Source organism: Halyomorpha halys, unplaced genomic scaffold (genome assembly GCF_000696795.3).
Source record: "Halyomorpha halys isolate HHAL.00 unplaced genomic scaffold, Hhal_1.1 Scaffold267.1, whole genome shotgun sequence".
Lineage (NCBI taxonomy): Eukaryota > Metazoa > Arthropoda > Insecta > Hemiptera > Pentatomidae > Halyomorpha > Halyomorpha halys.
In genome coordinates, this window is record NW_027111312.1 from 303657 (window position 1) to 321453 (window position 17797).

The 17797-nt window shown below is 34.8% G+C and overlaps 1 protein-coding gene across 2 annotated transcripts in view; it reads left to right on the forward strand.

Moving 5' to 3' along the window:
• LanB2 (laminin subunit gamma-1) overlaps nucleotides 1-17797 on the forward strand; it is a 233792-nt gene that overhangs the window by 7413 nt on the left and 208582 nt on the right. The window contains exons 1-4 of one of the 2 annotated variants that reach the window (XM_014420324.3): nucleotides 2173-2192; nucleotides 9823-10006; nucleotides 10907-11037; nucleotides 16999-17189. In XM_014420324.3, the coding sequence (XP_014275810.1) occupies nucleotides 2188-2192; nucleotides 9823-10006; nucleotides 10907-11037; nucleotides 16999-17189 (511 nt within the window). In that variant the 5' untranslated portion in view covers nucleotides 2173-2187. Of the gene's footprint in view, nucleotides 1-2172; nucleotides 2193-9822; nucleotides 10007-10906; nucleotides 11038-16998; nucleotides 17190-17797 lie in introns of those variants that run through there. The other variant, XM_014420323.3, reaches the window with a different exon arrangement.

Genomic DNA, 17797 nt, shown 5'->3' on the forward strand with positions numbered 1-17797 from the left:
CTGGAAGGTTATGAGAGCATTTTTGAGGCCAAACGGCATCCTTGTAAATTCATAGTGGCCTCTCTCGAATGTGAATGCTGTCTTATGTTGATCCTTAGGGTGCATCTCAGTCAGCGGACATCGAAGTACCAGCTGACTGTAACTTATATATATATATAATAGACTGCTTTATTCTGTTCAGTAATCCTCTATTTATACTTTCTAGAGTTGTTGACAGAGGGAGTTAGGTATTAAGATCTATATTACATACCCTGTAATCTTAAACTCTCATATTTGGTGTTTCCACAATATCTATATAGTTTATCTTTACTTTAGCATAACTGCATTTAAGACAATCACAACGAAAGGATTTGAAACAGACTTCTAATATATGATAAGATATAATATAATATAATAAGACTACAGCACACTAAAGAAAAACTACCTTTCTAATATCGTTTATAAGAATAAGCTAATATTTGAGGTAAATAAGAAATAATTAATAATAGCAGAGGTTAAAAAAAATGGTTTCTAGCAAGGAGACGATCCAGTATCCTCCTGAATTTTAATAACACGTTTTTAGATGAACCTAAGCCTAGAGTAATACCCTCCAAGGTTTTAGAGGAAAATAGGGAAATTTTAGTGTGAAAAACATGTTTGAATTTATATCTATAGTCCTAATGAAGGCATAGAAATGAATTGAGTTCAAAAGGATTCCTTAAGCCAAGCATTAAAAAAGTTAATAATTCTTTTATACACGATAAATTACGACAATTCTTTTTAAATTATAATCTTTGGAAATAGACTATTGATTTTCCTACTAAAAAATTTCATTTACTATATTTTAAATTTAATTTTCAGGTTAGTGAATACGAAAATTCCTTGTCATTCGTTGATTATGAGATTTAACATAATCTGACATTCTGCTGTTGAACTGTGTTCCTTAGCTCAAATCGTTACTATGAAAAAACGTAAAAAGTAATTCATAAAAAATCTTGGTAATACACTATAAATGTCAATTACGCTTTCAAAATTATATTCTCTAGAAAAAAATCGGTAGTTTTTGAATAGTTTCATATATTATACTTTTTAATGTAATTTTTAGGTTAGTTAATACGGAAATTACTGACTTTCGTTGATTTGGGGATTTCTTTTGATCTGACATATTCTTGATGAACTGTGTCAAATTGTTACTACAAAAACTTTTATAGATCATCGACGCTCATAATGATTAATATTACTTATTTTTATTGGATGTTCATAAATTCATTATAAAAATAAACCCAAGATCCGTTGATATTTTATTCAAATTGAAATCATCTTATTCTGTTTGATTTGAAGTACGATACAAAAAAAAAAGTTTAAATTTAAAATATATGTATATTTGGTTGAATCGGTGAAGTAGTAGCTATGGAAGATATAATTTTCTTTTGTTAAGGAAAGAGTCATATTGTCTTTTGTTCTTATAACGATAGATTTTTAATGGAGTATTGTGTCTCTGAATGGGTTCTAACTATTGATGCCCCATTAAACTATGCGAGTTGACGTTTAACCACGAAGTTGGAATAGTGCACAAGTGATAACCGCATTAGAAGATGGTTACCATGCGGAGTGTATTTGTGTTAATTATATTGGTTATGATTATAAATGCAGTGTTATGTGATTATTATTCGGATTATGGAGATTTTCGAGCAGGGAATCGTAAAAGGGCTGATTCGAACTCAATTTTGGACCGGGTATTAAGCAGCATTAGAAGATTGCTTCCTGAACCTGTGCTAAGAATGCTTTCTTCATCCAGAAAGGTATTCTCAGGAATGGTTAACTTAATGCGACGGAACTGAAAGGTCAGCAGAATGACGAAATGACTATAATTGGTCATGGCAATAATTAGTTCTACAATTAATATAGCTTCTTAGAGATTAGAGATAACTCCTTTGAATAAACTGATGTAAGGACTCGTTTGTATTCTTGATTGTTTATCATTTATTATACAAATGTAAATTAAATATTTGTTTAATGAATTTTTTTAAACTATTTTTTCACTATCCTTATGTTTTTCTTTTTTGTATTTTATCAAAATATAAAATTATGGTAATTCCAATAGGGTGAAGTATTCATGCAATACAGTTGAACATTCTCCATATTTATTGACAGCAGACACTCCACAAATATTAAATGTGATAAGTATTAAATGTGAAGGCGTAAGGTATGAGGTAAGTAAACCAAGCGTAACAAAATAATGCATTTAAAATATCAAAATAAGAGTACAACTACGATGATTCTCCTTCTCCAATTCAACATATATATGAATATATATATATATATAAATAACTTTTTTCTCGACTGTTTATAACTTACATTTTTGTGGATTTTGAGGAATAGTCAATAAGACATTCATATTGCGATAACGTTTCGTAACTTTATTGAAACTCTATTGTATTACAAAAAAAAATATCACAAGGGTATTTCAAGTTCCAGAAGGGTACAAACTCGTTGTTACTATTAAAAGTGTCCATGAGCCAAATAAACAGAGAACCGTTCAGATTGAACAATAAAGCTCCTAGTGTCAGAATCATGAACTAGTGCATCTTTGTAAATAGAAAACTGTTTTTTTTTTTTTTTGTAGTATTATGTAAACATTTTTTTTTGTTAATCTTTGATATTTTAGGACCTTTTTATTTATCTTATTTGTGGTTAATGTAATCTGCAAGTGTATTTGTTAAATTTTATGTGACTATAAATACTTTTTTTCTGTATTTTAAATTATTATTATGTAAAATTTTCTACATTTTTTTTTCTTTATGTTACTTACAGGACCTCTTTTTATTTTATATGTGTTAATTGTAAAGTATGCTTTAGCCTGATTAGGTGGTAATTTTACATTTTATTTTTTTATAGTTTTCGAGGATGGTTCATAAACCTGTGGGGGGTGGGAGTTACAAGCTGTCAGCTGTGAATGTAAGCTGACCTAGCACTGATTGACTGTTCAATGTAGATATATAGGTGGACGGATCCCGTTAATAAACATTGTTGATCGGACTTTCAGCGCGAGTCGTTCTATCTACCTTTCTCCTTTTTTTTTTTTTTGGAATTCTCTTCCCAAGGTCTCGTAACTGGTGCCGAAACCCGGGAAATTTGGGTGATGGAAAATTTTAGTCTAAAAAATTGTTTTTCTTCTCTCTGAGTTATGGCGGGTAACGGACTAGTGAGAGCGACAGTTCTGAGCATCGAGGGTCTGAACTAGAACAACCCACTTCCAGCTGCAGTCAACCTACCTTCAGCAGCAGCTGCAGGGAACCCTCCAGAGGTTCAGCCACTACCGGAAGCCTCTTTAGCGCAAGCTCATGCCACGATGCTAGAATGGATCAAAGTCCGCACGGCAACCACCCAGGACTTTAGAATGGCAGTTTCCGACCTTGAAAGGTTCACCGGGAAGACAGAGGAGTTTAAGCCAGTTCCTAAAAGGGGGTGTGATGTTGATGAAGAGACACCCTGGAGTGTGATCATGGCGAGATTGAAGAAGGTGTTTGTAAGTGGACGGTGGGCCCCTGAAGAGGATATATTTATGAGGATTAGGGAAACCTAGCAAGTTGAGTACAGGGTTGTAATTGATTACAGGAAACTAAATGAGAACGCAGTGAATGAAAAATATTCAATACTCTGTTTGAGGATATTCGTGCATCACCTGGACAACGTATTTCAAAGAATCAGGCAATTTGAATTTAAATTATCTAACGAAAAATTATTAGGTCAGAAGCACATAATTGTTTTAGGAAATACTATCTCAAAAGAGGGAGTCAAGTCTGCTGCTGTTTTATCTCAAGAGGGTGACGGTGGCGAGAGGCTCGTGCCTAACACGCGTTTTACAGACACCGAAACTAGGAACAGCACTTTGGAGATAGAGAAAGGCTTGGCCAAAGAAACAGAGAACCGTTCACTTTGAACAATTAAAGCTCCCAGTGTCTGAATCATGAACTAGTGCATCTTTGTAAATAGAAAACCTTTTTTTTTTTTTGTAATGCCTTGTAGTATTATGTAAACTTTATTTTTGTTATTTTTTGGTATAAGTTAGTAATAGGACCTTTTTGTTTGTCTTATTTTTGGTCAATGGTCATAAGACTGTTAAGTCTTATGTAACAAAAAATACTTTTTCTTCTGTAATTTAAATTATTATTATGTAAAATTGTCTACAACTTTTTTTCTGTATGTTACTGATAGCACCTCTTTTTATTTTATATGTGTTAATTGCAAAGTGTGCTTCAGTCTGATTATGAGGTGTTTTTATCAACTTTATGTTTGTTCATATAATTTTTTGAAGTTCTTGTATACTTACATTTTATTTTTTATAGTTTACGAGGATTGTTGAGGATTATCGTTCCTTACATTACATCACCCAAAATACATCGATGTTTTGAACAACCATTTGAGTAACGTAAGGTCTGTAACCACGACTATCCAACGACTATCAATGCTTCGGCCAGTCAGAACTAATTTTCAATCAATGAATGAGTCATCGACTACAAAAAACATTGATATTTTAAAATATCGTTACTTACAATACATTACCGAAAAAACAGCGATGTTTTTGAACAACTATTGAAGGAACATAAGGTCTGTTCCAACGACTACCATGCTCAGGCCAGTCAGAAGTGCTTTTTGTAGAAGGCTTTTCGTCTTTTCTCGCATAATCCTCTCTAAGACCTTACCCCATCGCTTACGTACGTACGTACGCCATAACGTTATTTATAACCTCACTGTCGCCCCCAGCCGTGGCTCGATAATCCTGTCGACGCCCCTTAAGCCCAAAAAAGATTTCGAAGGGAGAAAACCCTGTTACGGTATAAATGGAATGGTTGCAGGCCGCAATCGCTTGTATATCTTCATCGGGTTCCTATCTCTTTTCCAGCTGGTAGATCCGTGGATGGTCGCCTAAAGCTTTAGCTAAAGCCTGCAGCGTCTCGTTCACCCCGCGATGATTCGTCTTCCCCTGGTAAGCCAACGTCACCTCCTTTTGTTGCTCCTCATCCCGCAGCGTGTCTACCATCCTCAAGCACCGGATGAACGTGCGATCTGTGCCTATTTGTTCCGAACACCACAGCCTTCTGTGCTTCTCCCAAATGACCGCATTTCCGACATAGAGTTGATAGATCCTCCCGGCCTTGAATGCAAGTGCACGACAAATTTGCTCCTCTCTGGCTCCAGGTTCCGACCAGATGGTGTTAATCTGGCTTCGTCCGTACCTGCCATATTCAACCTTCATCAGTCCGAACGTCCTCGTCTTCCAGATTATCAGCCTCGGTTTGTCGTTCACTATCTCATCCACTTCTTTCATCTCCACGGGTCTGCCTCCTGTCGAACTATCATCTTCAGACGGTAAGTCCCCCTCATCCTGTCCGGGTGCCTCCTGGGTATCCTCCTTCTAGGCGTCCATTCCCTGCGAAACTGCCTCAAACCTCCGGAAGATTCCCCTGCGACGACATTTTCCTTCCCAGGCTTGTACATCACTTCAATGTTATATTGATTGAGCAGCTCTTTCCAGCGGGTACACCTCGCGGATGACTCCTTCAATTTACCTACCGATTGGAGTGATCGATGATCAGTTTGGAGTCTGAATTTTCTTCCGAATACATATGATCGGGAGTGCTCGACGGCCCATTCTATCCCAAACAATTCCCTCTAGGGTACTATATCGCGTGTATATATACCTCTCCGCTTCTGTCTTTAGTCTGGATCTGCTGTTCTTGGCCACGATGACTGCCAGTTCGTCGACGTAGGCCGTGACAAGGAACCCCTTGTCTTCTAGTTCCCCCAATAGCTCATCGAATACCAGCTTCCACAAACCTGGACCTAAGACCGAACCCTGCGGACATTCTCTTTCGATTTTTCTCTAGACCTCGTAGTAGTTACCCCAATCCTGACACTCCTGTTATTGAGGTAACTGCCTACAAGGGAGTATAGATTACTGGGGGGGTCGAGCCATTGCAACCGCTGGAGTCCACGGGCCCACCAAACGCTGTCGAAGGTGGAAGAGATGTCAAACATGATCAATAAGACATATTTCTCCGCCCTCTCCTCCACGTTCCTACGCACTCTCAGCAGCACATCCGTGGTTCCCCTGCCACGGGTCGAGGCGAACTGCCGTGGATGACTTGCAGCACTTAGGATTGGTCTAAGGCTAGGGACGATCATAGTAAGCTCCAGGACCTTACTAGATACTGCGAGGAGGCATAACGGTTTACTGGGGAAATAGGAGAACTAAGCCACTTCATAAAAGGGGGTGACCGACTAATAAAGCGAAGTCCTTCGAGAATCTACTCGATAATGAAGATGCAGAGACATTAAAATCAGCGTTCGTCTGCAGGGTGAAAATAAGTATCCTCAATAAAATTCAAGCGGATGAGGAGACACCCTGGAGCGTGATCAAGGCGAGATTGAAGAAGACATTTGGAGGAGGAAGTTGGGCCCCTGAAGAGGACATATTTATGATGATTAGGGAGATGAAGAAACCGAGACAGTCTAATGGGCAGTATGCTGCGGAACTCCTGGCACACTACAACAGAATCAGCGATAAACTCAGCGAAACTAAAGAGACAATCCAGGTACAGGGTCGGATGCAAATCTTATCGAATGTACTAAAAATTCAGTTGGCGAAGGAGGGAATGCCGAAAGAGCGCTCGCTTCGTAGAATGGGCACATGAACTAATTAACGCCAGCGCCAGATAGGAAGAGTTCCGTATGGAAATAGAAGAAAGCGGATGGACGCGAGTTTCTTATAATCGACCGAGGACTAATGCAGTTCCAAGGAGAAGAAATGAATAATGTCATAGTGGGAAGGAAAAACTAGCTATCACCGAAAGGAGGATGATAAAACCAAGAAGCAGCGGGCGCCGTGAGAACAGAAAATGCCATGGTTGCGGGAAAGTAGGACACTTAGTGGCCCACGCACAAGGTGTTTTGAATGTGGAAATGAGGGGCACATAGCCAAACAGTGGCCATACATGTACCGAAGAAGAGGTGTGGGCCGGAGTGAAGCAATGCAGATCAACGCCCAACGGATACAGAGAAGAAACCAAAGGTTGAGTAGATCATCTAGAGAATCAACGGAAACATCGGGAACGACGGAGACTGAAGAAGAAGCTGAAGAACCACGGAACCGAGTTAGTCAAGGGGGAAAGAGTAGCAACAGGAGGATGGAAACAAGGATGCAAAAGTGGATGGAGGCGAGGAACTGGAAAGAGGAAGACGCGAGACACCTAATGGGGATGTTGACAGAGAGGCGACCGCACACTGCTGAATTATAACGTGAGCGAAAAGAGCGGCGGTCTGTCTATAATAGAGATATCAAGAGTGAGGTGCCTGGTGGACACCGGCAGTTCCAATACCATGTGCCGAATAGCCCTGGAAAAGCTGTGTAGTGGAGAGATACCAGATTCGGGAATGTCAATGTAAATTAATTACCCTAGGTGGCCCTTGTGAAGTAGAGGGGGAGATGGAGATAGCGTTAACAAGGTATGGATTTAATAGAAAAAACTTGCAGGTACATATGGTAGGAAGTATGCCTAAGGAATGCAAAGTAATTGTGGGATGTGACTTACAAGAGAAGGTGGGAGCTTGGATTAGGAATAGCAAGGGAAAATGGAAGATTAAGTTGGGAGGAAAAATCTAAAAATGTCTTTTTCAGAGGAGCGCTTGGGTTGGAGCAATCAATCACGACCAGAAGGCGTTCCATAAGATCTCACTAAAACAAGACAATGTGACATACGTGAAAGAGAGGAGATACCCCAAGGCGCTACGTCAGCATATCCGGTAAGAGCTTCAAAGTTTAAAACACCAGGGAATAATTATTGACAGTACTTCTCCATACAATAGTCCGTCGTGGGCATTAAAAAAGAAGAGCGTGCCTGGTGAAACTACTCATAAGTATAGGGTGGTAATAGATTGCAGGAAGCTGAACGAGAATACCGTAGATGAGAAGTGTCTGATCCTCAGATTTGAAGACATTTTGGACAGGCTGAGCGGAGCAACGGCATTCAGAACTCTGGACTTAAGGCTGAGTATCAACAAATAAAATTTCACTCATAAGATGCAACATTTGAGAGTGAACATTATGAGTTTACAAGGGTACCGTTTGGTATCAAATACGCCTCCATAGCCTGATGGACAAGTTTCTGAGAGGTATTTATGAATAGGTCTGTCTGATTTACATTGATGATCTAGTGTTCAGTAAGAACGAAGAAGAACACGTGCAGCATTTACACACCGTATTCGAAAGAAATAGGCAATTTGGACTCAAATTAGCCGGAGAGAAATCATCATTGGGGCAGGAACGAATAATATTTTGGCCCACACGATTTTGAGGAATGGAGTTAAACTCGACGCAGATAGAGTCGCACCTATCCAGAAGATGTAAGTGCCTAGGGATGTGAAGGGAGTTCGGAGGTTGCTGAGAACTTTAAATTATTACCGGAGATTTGTGCCAGAAAAGGCAGGAAGGTGATCATCACTCCGATGATGAAAGACAATATCAGGCGGTACATGGAGAAGCTGCATCAGGAGCCGGTGCTTGCTTTCCCAGACTTCACCCGGCAATTCACTATCACTACAGATGCGAGTGAGTATGCATTGGGAGCGCTGTTGTCTCAGGAGGGTGAAGGAAGAGATCGCCTAGTGGCGTACGCCAGTAGTGATACAGTGCGCTGGAACAAGAGCTCTTGGAAATAGTGTGGGCTGTTGACCACTTTAGGCCCTCTTTGTACGTGAGAAAGTTTAAAGTACACACTTACCATAGGCCCCTGCAACGGGTGGGAAAATTGAAGGAGTCTTCGGCCAAGATTATGCGTTGGAAGGATTTATTGGGACAGAGCAATATGGATATCACATATAAACTAGACACAGAAAATGTGGTGGCTGATTGGTTATCTCGAGCCATAACTGTGAACGCCTTGGAAGAATACAACGGGAAACCGTCAGGAGTGAGACAGTTTCTACGAAAATGAACGCCGAGAGAGGAAGATCTACAGAATGTGGCGGAGGAAGTCGATAGGGAGGAATCTTCGTCTAACAAGAGCTCTGAGGAAGGAAGACCGATAGATATGGAGGAAGTTAAAGACATCATCAATGACAAGAGGCGGCAGATTGGATGGAAGACGAGAACCACTAGAATGACTAATCCAGTGGTTCTCGTCTTCGAAATTCCCTGATAAGAGATCTTCGGAAAATCTTAGTTTCAAACTTTGTAATCTGAAAAGGAGTGTGTTGCAACACAAGTTGTACTTCGATAACGAAATAAAAAACTTCACTGCCTATCACAACCTTCTAACCTGTTAGTACGAACTAATTTCTAGTTGTTCTGACAAAAATTTTGATTTCTCAAAAATATATCTTAGGAACCATTAGACGAACAGATGTCTGCTAGCACTCAAACTTCCGTTTACTCTTCTCCACTCGTTCTTCGATCTGCTCACTCACCTCATTTCGCACCAATGTGCCGGAAACCTCTAACTCTTTTGAGATGTCATTAGATGTTTCTTTCGTCCTGTGCGGGCATCTTCTTCCACTTACTCTCTGAACATTAATTTTCATAGGTTCTCTTTGGTGCACTTCTTTCCTCCGGTACAAGTAGGGTAGTAGTTGTTTAATGATTATTTGGGAAATATGACTATTCCATGCTTAGTGCTGATCAAAGTTAACTCCTAGTTTTTTTTTTTTTTTATGTTGTTCTGAGTTTTTTTGGTTATTAGAGGTGGGACTAATGTGCCAAGGATATTTTTTCTCCGGATTCTGGAATAGGGCCCATTTTCAATTTATTATTAATTTGTAACCAATTAATCATTATTGTTGCAGCTCTGACTGTCGAGGAGTTTATCAACTCGAAGAAAGAAAAACTGCTGATATAAACAATCAAACTGCTGCGCTTTGTACCTCTGAATTTTCTGAGCTGCTACCTTTGACAGGCGGTAATGTTGTGTTTTCCACACCAGAAGGTAGACCAACCGATCCTCGCTTTATCCGTAGCCCAGCTTTTCAGGTAATATAGGTAATTTTCTGTTACATCTCCTTTAGTACCTTACTGTTAAATACAATACATTTAATTTTAAAATCTATTATTTAATCTGTCATGAGTTATTTACTGTAGCAAAATTTTACTAATTTAATGTAACGAAAATGTAAGCGAAATACTGAATACTGAATATTCATTATTTCGTCATTTATTCTTGTGAATTTGAAACAAATGTATTAGTACTGTATGTGCTTAAATTTGAGATTTGAGAACCTACATCAAACCGCAAAAATTGTTGTAAAACAGATTATTGTACACCAAATTGCTCTGGTAAGTTAAGAAATCCGGCCAAAATTATTGGGAAATTTTAGATATTGTACTTCACCCTACATAAATTGTTTCAGTAAGGTTACTTATTACTTCCAATCAGACAATTTAGAGATCCCTCTTTGCATCCATCATTAGACTGTAAATTTTTCGTCGCCAACGATCGCATCATGGATGTTTCGGTATGGTTCTCAAAATTCTATTCATAACCGAGGTTTCTATAATTCATCTTCATTATTTGGATGAAAAAATTCTAGTCACTGTTTTAGGAACGCCTTTTTTATCTACCAGCAAGTAATGGAACTCTTCTTTGCATTGAGTGTAGAATTGATATCTCCTGCAAGAGAGGACAGGGAAAGGCGAACAAACTTACTGTTTTTTCCCAAGTTATGAGTATTATTGATCCGTGATACAATAATTTTAGTTATTCCAACTAAGTTTTATTTCTTCTCAGGGATAAGAAGGGGAGAGAAAAACAGGAGTTCACATCACCATTATAACATTTATTGTTTAACGATATTTTCCCATTTATATTTCAATAAAGATGACTTGTGCTTGTATTGTTTATTGCATTTATGAGAATAATATTTTTCATTTCAGGAATGGGTAACAGCTACAGACATAAGAATTGTACTCAGGCGAATGAATACATTTGGTGATGAAATCTTTGGAACTCCAACTGTTTTGTCATCATATTTTTATGCTATATCCGACATTGCTATAGGTGCAAGGTAATGTCTATAATACGATATTTATAAACAAATTATTAACCTTATACATTTTCTCTTGCATATAAACAAAAAAAATGGTTCCAAGGTGAACTGCCTTTCAAATATTTGTTATTAATCATTGTTATTTTTTCAATATCCATGTAAAAGCCTACTTCCTATTTCTTTTTTTTCCAATTGTCCATGTTATTTGGGAAAGGGTTTCAAAAATGTCCTACAATTGGATTGGTGACCTAATTTGAAAGTGGCTGCCTCTAACTCTGGTCCAATTGGGAGCTAGATCAGCTAATGTACAGGTAAAGCTTATAAATTAACTGTTCAATTTAAAGGTTCCAATTTTAATTAATTCCTTGGATTTTCATATACTTCATATATTTATATAATATAATACTGGTGTTTTAGAATTAAGAGTTCATTAAAGAGCTTTTTGTTCATGAAAGAAAACGGTGCTCTTATTTACGAGTTTTTGATAATAATAAATATTACCCCATCTATAGAAAGTATGTAACAAACTAAAATTCATAATTTAAGAATATACATGCATCAAATGTAGTTTTTTTTTTGTTGAATGTTTATTTGTTCAAGGAAAATGAACCTACGATTGTAATCTTGAATTTCATTTCTAATGCTGTACTTTAATTTGTTTTTTACTTTATTGAAATTATCCCTTACATGCATTTACCATCAAATATGCAAAATATAATTCGTTTGATTGCACTTGAGCACATTCATTCCCACTAATATTCAATCATCTGTTTAAAAATTGTATATATACGAAGTTTGCAATTATGTGAAAATCTGTTTTTATATCGTAGATTTTGAATGAGAAAGATGAAATTATAAACAGAGGTGTTTTGGGAGAAACGTTGTCAAGCATAGGTTTTCTTTTTTTATTTACTTATAATAACTGGGTGCATGTTAATGCTACAATTTTTTTTACTGGTTACTAATATTGATTTTGATTACTTATAAAAGTTTTTAAAAAATGTGATTTTGTTAATGTTACTACAAACCAGGGATTGTTGGTAGGAATATCAATGTGCATCCAAGTCAAAATTGGAGAGCTTAAGATTTCTGAATCTTGATATATTTTGTTTTTCTTGTATTTTTTTTTCTATAACATGATTAGGAAGCTGGAACTGGATCTCCTAGGTTAACTTTAATTTCTAAATAATTTTTTCGATAATCATTAGATTCAATCTACCGTTGTCATTTTTATGTTTGTGAGTAACTGATTATCAAAGATTATAATAGACCTTTATGATCTCTTTTAAAAACTAGTAGTATTCTATTCTATGAAAATAGTGCAGTTAAGATTGTCTGACTGCTAGCCTTAATGATACATATATACTAAAGCAGTTGTTGATGGACTGTGGTTCTTTTCAGTATCTTACAGGATGGTAGACAAAACCTAAGATGGACTGATGGTGTTGCAATTATTACTCCGAAGAACCTTGGCATCAAATCAGATATTAGTTTTTCAAAGCATTAGACCTATACATTTGGTGGAGCCTGTAGAGTAGACTTAATTAAGACCTTGTAAAACACATACTTTATGTATTATGTCAATCTATATCATTATCATATCAATCAATTTAATTAGAAAATGTTGCTGACAAAATTTATTATTTTTACAAATGTTTGTCCATTACTTAGAGAGTTGAAAACAGGTATTAATCAATTATTTAGAGGTTCAGTTTATTTTTGTATTTTATAGAGATTTGTGTTAAACTTTGTAGCACCTTTGTTTTTAAAAATATTTGATATAACAAAAAAAAAAAATATGCTAAACTAGATTAAATTTCTGATATTTTCTGTCAAGTTTATATAGTTCTCTATTTAAACAAAAGAAAAAAAAGTTAAATAAACAAAACACAATATCTTAAAATACAAGGGAACACTTTACAAGTCAATTATCATTGTAGAATAGCTATTTTCAGCTCTCCAGTAATGTTATTGCAATCTACAAAAAAAATTGTTGTCTTTTATTTTAAGATATCGTTTTGGTTTTTTTTCACATTGATAACAAATAACTGTATGGATGAGGAAACAGGGAGCTCTAAGAAACTACAATTTGTATGTCTAGAGAACCCTGAAGACAGGAGTTCTCCAAAAAGTTTATTGCATTTTCATATATGAAGAAAATAATTTGAAGTTATGTTAATAAACATATTATGGAAAGTTTGGATTACTAAAAACACTAATTGCTCCTATTTTAAAATTAAAAATGTCAAGTGTAAAGCTAAGACTTTTTCAATTTTTTCGTTACAGAGTGTTTATTTTATACTATTTTACTTGAACATAGCAGACCAGGGAGTTTTGTCTTTTTCTCTAATGGATCTTCAAACATTGTCATCCATCTAATATCATGTATATCCAATCTTAAATATTTCAGAAAGGTCACACATTAAAGATCTAACATTTTCATTAAAAAATGTATTTTATTGTGTTGTAATATGTGATTAAAAGTTTATTCTTGAAGTTAAGTTTCATTAGTTTTTTTGTTAGAATTTTTTTTAGAGCAGTGAAAGCCCTAAATATGTAAAAAATGCCCAAATCTTGCAATAATTAACTTTATTGTTTAATTTATAATATAAGTATAGGAAAAGTTTACCTTACCTTGTTTAAATCAAATTAAAGTCACTAAATGCTTACTACATTTACGCAACTTTATGAAAAAAACCTCACTATTCTGATTAAAAACATGAAATTTTGTCTAATTGAAGAGCTTGAATAAAGCTCACTGTATTAAATGATTTTATATTCCTATTATGAAGGTTGGAATTCAATTTTTTAACTTATTAGAACTACCTCAATTTTAAGTTTTAGAAAAAATATGCAAGGAACTATGGAGAAAGGAGTATTTAAACATATTCTTCTAAACCAATTTCCCTCTTAATTATATTATTTAAAATAATGTACATAGGTTTATTATAATATCAAAGAAATATTGAGATTATCAAACTATTTTCCTATATTTTAGATTGAACATTTCAGTGCTACTAATACTTCTTTAAACTTTCACTTTATTTTAAAATTTAAAAATATGACAATTAAATAAGCCATAGGGACTGAAATTTTAACTCTATTTTGGTTTCTTCTGAAAATGTTTGATTTTTAAAGCAAGTACTTTTAAGATATTTAAGATTGGATTTGAAAATGGGTACCCATGAGGCCCAAAGGGATGGGGAACCTATCCTCACCTCAATCCTATTTGGATTGTATGTGAGTTATCCCTTACTTGTCAGTAAATTTTAATAAGGAGTTTAATACTTCTAATAAAGCCCATTAGGTCTTTTGGGTCAGTTCCTCTAATGTCTTCAGGTTTAATTATTGCTTGAATCAAGTAGTAGAGAATAATCAAATTCAAATAGATTATTCTTAGCCTTTTCTTCTGAGCAAAGAGAAGATATATATATAGAAATCTTTTACTATTTTTATCATCATGAGATGATATTTTAAGAGATAATGGCCCTTGAGGAGGCCTGTTTTTGTTCCCAATTCATTCCACGTTAGGGTTAGATAAAATTTCACCTTATCCTTTGACATATTTATGAGGAGTTTAGATTGTTTCATACCAGGTTTTGTAGCTCATTGTATTCCCTTCTTCTCTGTTTCCCAGGATTCAATCTCCTTCCTTATTACACTAATAGATGTACTACAGCTTGATTCAGGGCCTAATAACGCCGTTTATGATCTCTTTCTTGCTGGTTCATTGACTATCTAGTTTCCTTTGATTCCCTCGTGTCCCTGGTTCCATGTTAGAGTAAGCTTCTTGCCTATAGCAAGCTATTTTAGGATATCAAGACAATTCCATACCAGGGATGACCTCATTTGATTGATGATCTTCACTTTAATTTTATCTTTAACATTTTAAGTTTAAAAGAGGACAAAAATTGAAAACGAAAATGACTTTTTTTTTTGCAATTAAGTAGATACCTATATAAACTGGTCAAAAAATATTGTATACTCTATGCTCTTTAATGTGATTTTTGTTTGAAGGAAATTTCTTTAAAATTAAAAAGGTACAGAGTTTAACAGAAACCACTGTAAAATGCAAAATTGGCTGTTACACCAATACAAAACAAATGTTCACAATAAACTGAATATCTGAAAAATTAATGAATATCTGTTTTCAACTCTCTGAAAATAGTGCCAACATAGGTAAAAAATAAAATAAATAAATATATTTTGGCTGTGACTTTCATTGTCTTTACCCTGTAGCAATTTAAAACTTCAATCTTGTTAGGGATTATCCTTTTAGTATATTTTGGCAAATATTCTCCAAAGATGGCTTGAATAGTTCCACTATTGTATAAGGATTCTCGATGCAGTTAAAGCTTTGTACAGCAAACTGATAGTATTTATTACTATAAAATAACAAATAAAATAATAGGATTTTAAATAGGTAAATAATTAGTAATCAAAAATTTACACCTATGTAGTTTATTTTCACTGTATTTCATCATATAATCCTCATAACCAAAACTAAAAATTATTGTTTTTATGTTGATCTTGACTGATCAGTCAATAATCATCAGGGTTTGTTTTCCCTTAACAATTATTAGACAAAATACTGTTAAAATTTCTATTAGCTGCTGTTCATTAATCTCTACAGGAATGGAGATTGCTAATTTATGCCTCACTTCTCTGAAATTTTCCTTTTCCTAAATATTTTTAGAAATCTAACCTCTCTAGAGTTTTTATTAAGAATTTTGAGCATAACAATCCATTTGAATAATGTTTTATCTGAATTTCCATAGTTTAATGTATGTTCTCAAATTTCCCAACGTTTTAGAATTTCAAATAACTGGAGGGATGACATCTCCCTACTTCCATCATAACGACATTTCTTTTACGCATGATTAAAGTTGAGAGAAGTCATAGATTACTATTGTTCCATGTTTGACATATTTCAGACTATGCAACGATCTTTATTAACTGGTTCAAACTGCAAAATTACATTTTTTATTTTTTACCTGTGTTATCATTGGAAACCAGATTTTTGTGCAGTAAAAAAAAAAAAAAAAAAAAAAAAACGTACTGTAAACAATAATTGCAGAATGTGCAAAATTATGCAGTGAAAACCCTAAATATGTAGAAAATGCCCAAATCTTGCAATAATTAACTTTATCATTTAATTTATAATATAAGTAAATGGAATTTTTACCTCACCTGGTTAAAATCAAATTAAACTGACAGAAGAATGAAAGCCAAGAGGCGGACTAGAAATCAAAGTTGAAAAACATTTACACAGAACGCTTTCTATTGCAAGCTTATTTTGGAGATAATAATTTTATATTTTCAAAGAAAGAACCATTAGAGAGGGCACTGATTTCTATATGTGTTTATTTTCAATTAGTTTTGTGATTATGTGTCTACTTTAGTTCTATGGATGATGTAAAATGATTGGTGTTTACAGTATTGACTAATTTGATTATTGACTAAATATAATATTGAGAGGTTCAATTCAGAATGAGAAAGTTTAATCCTGATATAGAAAAATATAGATATGGTGATAGGATGGAGGCTATTGTCATAGTTTCATCTTTTGATGACTGATAATATGATAGTTCCAGTAGTGAAACATGTAATTGGTCTTGGGGTTCATTTGGTAGTCAGCAGCTTGCAAGTGTAAACATGTGTGCAGCTTAGTAATGTAACAAATACACCTGACATACTATGTTTTAAGTATTTGAAAATAACTCAGTAATTTATCTAAGGTTTCATTATTATAATGGACTTTTATTGTAATTAAAGGATAGTTAATAACTAATTGATAATTAGTTTGTAACAGACTTTTAAATTAAAAGAAAATTTTTGAATTATAAATTTTACAATTTCCTCTATTTTCCAATTCATGTTAACCTTACTAAATAATCATTATCATCTATGATAATATGATAATCATTATTTCTATTTATTACGTTTTAGAGTCTATTAACTTGTTTTTATTTTTTTCAGATGTAAATGCAATGGACATGCCAGTGAATGTATGTTTGTAGAGAGAGATGGTGAACTGAAGAAAGTTTGTAATTGCACACATAATACAAAGGGAGATGATTGTGAAATGTGTGATGATTTTCATCAAGATGTTCCTTGGACTCCATGGACATGGTCAAATTCATTTGAAATAGAAGCATCTGAATGCAAACGTAAGTTATTTGAGATATATATTACTAATTTTTTACTTGTTGAGCACCAATATTAAAGCTGATTGAGGTGAAGAAAATAATAAAATGATTGACAGTAACAATAATATAAGGAACACTTACAATGCATAATCTTATTGCCTACTTTATTATATGATCAATATTGCCACATTATTGAAAATCTCACTTATTGTAACTTATCATTAATTAGATAATTATTCTGATAAATTGCCATTAAGCAACGACTGACAAAGCGAATAATCCAGCATTTTCAGCAACATCCCACTTCTATTTTGTGTCCTTCTTCACCAGTTTGTGTAGAGATTCTGATAGAGATGATAGATTCCGTATGAATCAGCCAACAAAATCAACCCATCCTTGGAAGATGCATTCCTCACTCTAGTTACTAGGCGGTCAGAATTCCAGGATGTCCTTGACTTTAATTTCAGAGTACCTGTTGGCCATAATGGTGGTGTCCCAAAAAATCCAATTCTTTAACTCGGAATATGCACTTCTTCTCATTCAGCATGAACACCGCAACATTCAGCTTATCAAGATCAAGCTTTAATTAATCTTCCACCTGTTTGGTTGAGGAGTATACAAGGATATCT